This window comes from Simochromis diagramma, unplaced genomic scaffold, assembly GCF_900408965.1.
Source record: "Simochromis diagramma unplaced genomic scaffold, fSimDia1.1 OVJJ01000603.1, whole genome shotgun sequence".
In the NCBI taxonomy this organism is placed as follows: Eukaryota; Metazoa; Chordata; class Actinopteri; order Cichliformes; family Cichlidae; genus Simochromis; species Simochromis diagramma.
Window position 1 is genome coordinate 7,577,569 of NW_024387414.1, and position 7,796 is coordinate 7,585,364.

The window sequence follows — 7,796 nt, forward strand, 5'->3', positions numbered from 1 at the left end:
ATATTTTTTGTAGTGTGCTCTATTTGTTTAAGCTATAAGTGCTGCCATACATTAGATGGAAGAGGCATGGTGTAATTAAGACACCTGACCACACACTGACAGTAATACTAAGATTCTGCTTTCGTTTCTTCAATTTTTTTCTGTGCATAGTGTTACGGCCCTAGCAGGGCCTCTCTCTCTCTCCTGAGGGTGCCTGTGTGGGCGTGTCCCACTACCTCCTGCCTGAGATGCCACCTTTCCCTCCGGCGCAGCTGACTCCCATCAGCAATTAAGGGTATTTAAGCCCCATGCAGGGTGAGCTCTGGGCCAGAGTGCCATTTGTGTGGTTTACAGCTGGTGAGCTGAGTGTTTTTGTGGTGTTTCCAGCTGGTGAGCTGTGTTTTGTGGTTTTCAGCTAGTGAGCGGCGTTTTCCTTTTGACTTTATGCTTTATTGACCAACGCCTGAGTTTTGTTTGTGTTACTTTTATGGTGATAGCGGCTTGTCCGTCTCTTTTAGTTGAATTACTTCAATAAAACTGTTTTATTTAACTTGATTATCTCGCTTTGGCACCTTTTTAGAGATTAATAACTTCCCAGTTAAGGTAGGTGAGTGCCCAGCTGAGCTTTTTAAGTTCCTCCTTCGGGCACTCTTTTGTTATTTTGCCTTTGTTATTTTTGGAGTAATCCTGGGTGGGGATTAATTCTCTGTTGGGGGTAGGCAATCCAGGGCTCCGGTCGCTGAGGTTCTGCCTTTAAAGTTGCCTCGAGCCCAGCACGCTCCGGAAGATGGGCAGGGCAAGGTTTTGGAACTGGGTAAGTTGGTTTTGTTAACGTGTGTATGGCGAGAGGTAAGTTGGTCAGCTAAAGTAAGTGGTGTAGTGGTTTGTTAACTGTCTTAATTAGGTTGTGTTTTTCTAAGCCTTCACCATCCCCAAAATGGTTGACACAGCTGCTAGTGTACAGGTGTCTAGAGGCTCGTTTGTGAGCAATAACATTCACCTGGTTCCAGACTTCTGTGAATCCAGTGTTCACAGCTTTTTCAGTGTGTTCGAACGCCTGGCAACTGCACTGCAGTGGCCTCAAGATGTGTGGGGGGTGATGTTGCTGTGTCGGTTGACAGGTAAGGCTCAAGAAGCTTGTTCTGGTCTGTCTAGGCAGGACGGCCTGGTTTATGGAAAGATCAAAAGTGCCGTCCTCCAAGCCTATGAACTGGTACCTGAGGCCTATAGGCAGCATTTTCGGGGGTTGGAGTTGGCGCAGGGACAGTCCTATCTTGACTTCGCCAGGGAGAAGGCGAGGCTCTTTGATAGGTGGTGTGCGGCAAGCCAGGTTAATGATGTGGGGTCCATACGTGAGCTTATGCTGGTGGAGGATTTTAAAAACTGTTCCCAGGTCTGTTGCCCTTTATTTAAGTGAACAGAGGGTTACAACTCTACAGCAAGCTGCCACCCTGGCAGATGAGTTTAAGCTGACTCATACAGCAAGTGCGGTAGGACAGGATATCCCTCTGCACTATAGCGCATCCTGGACAGGTAAGAGTGGGCCAGCTAAGAAGGAAAACGCAGTTATGGTGTTAAGACCTAGGCCCAAACTGTGTTTTTTCTGTCACAAGCCTGGCCATGTGGTTGCCAATTGTGTCAAACTGGCACTCAAACAGAAAGCCCACTCAACACAAAAGGGGCCTGTTTTGAGAAAAGTCAGTCGTGGCTCTCAAACTGACAAGCTTGCCAGGCCTACGGAAAGGCTAAACCTGGAGCACAATTGCTCGGTAGCACCCCGTAATCAGTGTACGAGGCCAACTAACCCTGAGCTGCCGCTGGTTGATCCTTTCTCCGGTTCATGTTCAAAACCACCCTTCAGATCTGCACCCCTTGCTAACAAGTATGTCTGTGTTTCAGCGAAGCCCGCTAGCTGCCTGCTGGGTTCTCCACACGTGATAGTTCGAAGCCCTGGCTATCCCATGGGACACTGTTTCGAGGGTTTGGGGCCACTCTCTGGGAATGTTGTGAACCCACTGAGATGGGATTGGCAGTTTCCGCAGGCAATGCCTAACCGGTGCTATGGGGTTTGGTAGGTGGAAAGCCTGCAATTCATGTAACAGCTATGGGCTCACTTTGTGTTATCGTAAATTTGACAAACCATGGGTTTGCATTTATGGGAGGGGGTGTTACGGCCCTAGCAGGGCCTCTCTCTCTCTCCTGAGGGTGCCTGTGTGGGCGTGTCCCACTACCTCCTGCCTGAGATGCCGTACGGCACGGAGCACAGGACGTTGCACAGGTCCTGGTCCTGCTCCAGCAGAGCCTTCAGCTGCTGCATCCGCCAAGCCTTCTCCTTTATCAGGGCCTCCACCTGTGTGCGGATGTTCTTCTCTTGCTGGAGCATGCTGATGCCAGCCTCTTCCTCGAACACTGGCAGCTGAAGCTCCAAGCAGAGTTTCTCCATTTCTGTTTTGCATTTCTTAATGTGCCTCTCCAGCTTCTCCTTCTCTATTCGGTGCAGCTCCCACTGCTCCTCCACGTACTGCAGAAACTTCTGGCCGTTTACTTGAAAGTCTCGACCCTGCTCCTGTTCCCACGTGTCGATCTGGGCTTTTAATCTCTTTTCAATCTTTGGCAGGCTTTTAAGCAGGTCAGATCTCTGTTTCTCCTCTTTGAGAAGATTTCCTCCTCTGTTGGTGAGCCTCGATGGATCTGTTACTTTTTTCTCCAGGTCCAGGAAGAGTCTCCAGCTTTGCTCCCACTGCTGAACCCCTTCAAAAAGCTCTTTGTGATCCTCATAATGCTGCTTCAAGCGCTGGATCTCAGCATCGTGCAGCCTTAACAGATCTTCAGTAAAGTCCTCACTAAAATATGGTGTGAAAGCCTGCCGCTGGTCTGTGCTGAGGAAGCACTTCTCCCAGAAGACAGCGATCTCAGAGCGGATGGCATCCATGACATTGCGGGTGTTCTGCGGTTTGAGCTCCTCGGGACGCTGGACTTCTGTTTGTGGCACGTCCGGGTTCCTCTTCTTGGACGTGGCCATGTGTTGGCTGGGGGCCTCCCTTTCCTCCTGTGGGGCCTGCGGTCTGTCCCGCGGCTGCTGGATCTTCTCTCTGTGGCTCTCGCACGTGGCCTCGTTCTCTGCCTTGTGTTCCTCAAGCTGGCAAAGAAACAGTTTGAGTGATGTAATGTCGTCTCTAGAGAGGCAAAAAGAGTCCTCATCCTCATAGACCACGTCCTCCTCAAAGCTGGTTTCGGGGACACTGTCCAGCTCCATGTGTAGAATGATCTGCTTTTTGGGCTCCGTGGGCTCGGCGTGTCGCTTCGCCCTCTCTTCGTTCTGGTTGGCGGTGTGCTGGTGGAGGTTGTCCGGTGTTTCCGGTGGGGGGACGGAGTCGGGAGCGACTCCTGCCTGAGATGCCACCTTTCCCTCCGGCGCAGCTGACTCCCATCAGCAATTAAGGGTATTTAAGCCCCGTGCAGGGTGAGCTCTGGGCCAGAGTGCCATTTGTGTGGTTTACAGCTAGTGAGCTGAGTGTTTTTGTGGTGTTTTCAGCTAGTGAGCAGCGTTTTCCTTTTGACTTTATGCTTTATTGACCAACGCCTGAGTTTTGTTTGTGTTACTTTTATGGTGATAGCGGCTTGTCCGTCTCTTTTTTTTTTCTTTTTTTTAAAAACGTATGTTTATTTGTTTTTTCAACAGTATCAACACCAACATAAAATGAACGTATGGCAGTAGTAGTAGTAGTAGTAGTAGTAGTAGTAGTAGTATCCAAATAAATGCATAGTTAAATAAATTAAACCATACAAATAAATACAATTTAAAAAAAACAAAACAATGATAAATAAATCATAATATAGGTTACATAGTATATTCCCAACAGCAAGTCAGACATTATTCATTATCTAGTTGTCTTATTCACTCACCGCCCCCCCCCCCCCACATCCCCACTCCTCAGTAGATCGAAAAATATCTTCCAGATGTTGTAAAATTCAGAAGCCTTCCTTCTAACAATATAGGTCAGTTTCTCAAGAGCTAATCTCGATGTTAAGTTATTTAACCAGTGGTTAAAAGAGGGGCAACCAACATTCTTCCAGCATAAGGCGATACAGCGTTTGGCCTGTAGCAAACAAAGATCGACCATTTTTCTTTCCTCACAAGACAGAGTACAGTCATCTGGATACAAGCCTAAAATGCACAACTTAGGGCAAAGCGGTACAGGAGAAGTTGTGATCTGAGAGATATATTTTAACACAGAGCTCCAAGATTTTTGGATCTCTTCACATTTCCACAGGCAGTGATATAGTGTACCCTGATGCCTATTACACTTATAGCATAGATCAATTATATTAGGATCAAATTTATTTAATTGTACAGGGGATATGTATGTTCGCATTATCCAATTAAATTGTATCATTCTCAAACGAGTGTTAATGGTCTGAGTGTGTGTTTTTTGAACATATTTTACCCCATTCAGTATATGAAATATCTTCTTGTAAGTCACTAATCCACTCCCGTCTTTTACTATCAGAGTTATCCTTATGGTGTTCAACTAACAGGCTATAAAACTGGGACACCAGTCTTTTACCAAAACGGTTTTTTGTAACATGAGTTTCTAGGATGGAGAGTGGGGGTTGGTGCACTGAATTGTTTAAGTGTGCCAGAATAAAACTTCTAAGTTGCAGATACTTAAAGTGTTTCTGCGGTAAATCAAACTTTGCCCTTAATTCACTGAATGACATTAGAGAATATTTCTCATATACGTCCTGTAGTTTCGCAATGCCCTTGTTCAGCCAAGCTTTAAAGCCCATGTCATTCTTAGCCAGGGCAAAGAGTTCATTACCCCAAATTGGGGAGAAACAGGACAACCCAGAAGATTCATTCAACATTTTTTGTACTTCATGCCAAACAACAACAGTGTTTTTTACAAAGGGATTAGTAGTAATTTTCTTTAAAGTTTTAAAGGGTGCTGAGTATAAATGGCTATTTAACGACAGACCCTTTGAGGACATTCTTTCAGTTGCTAACCAGGGAAGGGAAATATCGTTTGAAAACCAAAACATAGTGGTCCTCAGCTGAGCAGCCCAATAGTACCATTTTAAATTTGGAAACTGTAGTCCTCCCCTATCATATGGTAAATACAAGAGGGAGAGTCTGAGTCTTGGCTTCCTATTGTTCCAGATGAAATTAGAAAGAAGCTTTCTGGTCTTGGAAAAAAAAAAAGGAGGAGGGGCCAGCGGAATTGACTGAAAGATATATATATATATATAGGAATTTAGGTAATATAGTCATCTTTACTATGTTTATTCTTCCCAGTAAAGAAAGGGGCAATGATATCAATCTAGTGATCTCATCCGACAACCCTACCACCAGGGGCTCATAATTGGCTGAACTAAGATTGCTTATCGTTGGGGTTACTCGAATGCCTAAATATTTAAATCCCTCTGCGGCATTCACAAATGGGTGGGATACAACTGGTTTCAACCTCTCGTTCATATTTAAAAACATAATGGATGATTTTTCTTCGTTCACTTTGAACCCAGAGAAACTGCTAAATTGACCGAATAGCTTCAGGAGAGATGGTATTGATTCTGCAAGGTGTGATAGAAATACAACAGTATCGTCAGCGTACATTGCAATTTTGTGTAGCATCTCCCCGATTTTAATACCATGGATCGAGGGATGTCATCTAATTGCTATCGCTAAAGGTTCCATGGCTAGTACAAAAAGCAGAGGTGAAATCGGAGACCCTTGCCTGGTGCCTCGAGATAGCTCAAAAGGACTAGAGATGAGATTATTGGTAGATACCATTGCAACCGAATCAGCAAGTAAAATTTCAATCCATCGGCGGAAGTGATCACCAAATCCAAAACGCTTAAGCACCTCAATTAGATAGGGCCATTCAACTCGATCGAACGCCTTCTCCGCGTCGAGTGATAGTATTGCAGTATCAGGTAACTCTTCACATTCGTGGATTATATTGAGAACTCTCCTCACATTGTGGAACCCCTGGCGATTTTGAACGAAACCATTTTGATCTCCGTGTATAATGGCTGGAAGAGCCCTCTCCAGCCTCATAGCCAAAGCCTTAGCTATGATTTTGGAGTCAGAATTTAACAGCGATATGGGTCTGTAAGAACCGCTTTCGGCTGGCGCTTTGCTCGGTTTTAGAATGAGAGTGATCAGGGCACTACGAAATGTAGCAGGGAGGCGACCTGTTTCATAGGATTCCAAATAAACATCTAGTAATGGGGGAATTAATTTTGCTTTAAATAGCTTGTAAATATCTATCGGAAGCCCATCAGGACCCGAAGCCTTACCACCTCTCATGTTCGTAATTGCATCAGAAACGTCATTGAAATTTATTTCTCTCTCCAATTCATTTTTCACATCCTCAGAAATACAGGGAAAGATCAATCTATCCAAGAAAGCATTTTGGCTTACCAGGTCCAGTGGGCTGTCAGATTTATATAGGGTTTTATAATACGAGACAAAGGTGTTATTAATTTCTGTGGGATCTGTAGATAATTCCCCTTGATCGTTCCTAATTATATTAATGGCTCTGTCAGATTCAAGTTTCTTTATCTGCCAAGCTAGTAGTCTACCCGGCTTTTCACCCTGATCATAAAACGTCTGTTTCAATCTTATTAAACCATCTTCAGCTTTAAGCATAGACAGCTCCTCGTATTTAGCTTTAAGGGTCAATAACTGCTGTTTTTTCTGTTGTGAATCATCTATGTTAACTTCTCTCTCTAATTCTATTTATTGTCTAATTCGTTCATTGTCTGTTTGAATTTGTTAAATTTAGAACTGGTGAAACTTATCATTTATCCTCTAATATATGCCTTAAAAGCTTCCCACCTAACGGCTGCAGTTGTTTGAATTGTATTAATTGAGAAGTAGAGATCAATGTGTTCTCCTACAAATTTCATAAAGTCAGAATCATGTATCCATTTAGGGTGCAAGCGCCACTTGTTTGAGCGGCTATTCACTTGTTCTACCTCATAAAATAGTGAGGTTGGGGCATGATCTGACAACACAATGCTGTCATATATACACTTAGTTATATTGGGTAGCAAAGATGAGGAAATTAAAAAATAATCTATTCGGGAGTGGGATTTAAATACTGCTGAATAGCATGAGAATTCCCTTTTATTGGGGTTTTGAATTCTCCATGGATCACAGAGGTTCAGATCTTTCAAATATTGTTGTATTTTTTTTCTTGTTTGAGAGTGTGAAGTGTCTATCCCTGATGAGCGGTCAAGCTTCGGGTCCAGAGTACAATTTAAGTCACCTGCCAATATTATCCTACCAGGAAGGGTAGCAATCAATAGAAATAAATTCTCAAAAAATGAAGGGTTATCATCATTAGGGCCATAAACATTAACTAAATTGAAATTCTCTTTCAAGAGAGTTCCTTGAACCACCAAAAATCTGCCAGCTTTATCATAAATAGTGTTATTTACTTGGAAAGGCACTGAATTATGAATTAACACCATAACCCCTCTCGCGTGCGAAAGGCAACAGGATGCTAGCACTTTGCCTGGCCATCTCCTACGTACTTTCACCAGATCCTCTCTGAGTAAATGGGTCTCTTGGATAAACGCTATTGATGACTCAAGTTGTTTAAGCCTGGTAATAACCTGTTTTAGTTTAACCACTTTTACCATTCCTCCCACATTCCAAGAAGTAAATTTAAAAGTCTTATATGAAGTCATCTATTCTTATTAATACAACAGATTGTGCAACATAGTATCTTCATTTGGTTGTTGGTAAACCTTTCAGTATCTCTAACTGTTGTGGTGGGAGTAAACCAGTAAAAAGCAACACGTTGTGA

General features: G+C 43.7%; 1 protein-coding gene across 1 annotated transcript; it reads right to left on the reverse strand.

Moving 5' to 3' along the window:
- Positions 1-1,576: 1,576 nt before the first annotated feature.
- On the reverse strand, positions 1,577-6,289 carry LOC120721270 (protein regulator of cytokinesis 1-like). The gene is made up of 3 exons (XM_040011486.1): positions 6,280-6,289; positions 5,768-6,174; positions 1,577-3,403 (listed from the first exon to the last, which is right to left on the reverse strand). The coding sequence occupies exons 1-3, from the start codon at positions 6,287-6,289 to the stop codon at positions 2,207-2,209; spliced, it is 1,614 nt and encodes a 537-aa protein (XP_039867420.1). The 3' UTR covers positions 1,577-2,206.
- Positions 6,290-7,796: the final 1,507 nt, after the last annotated feature.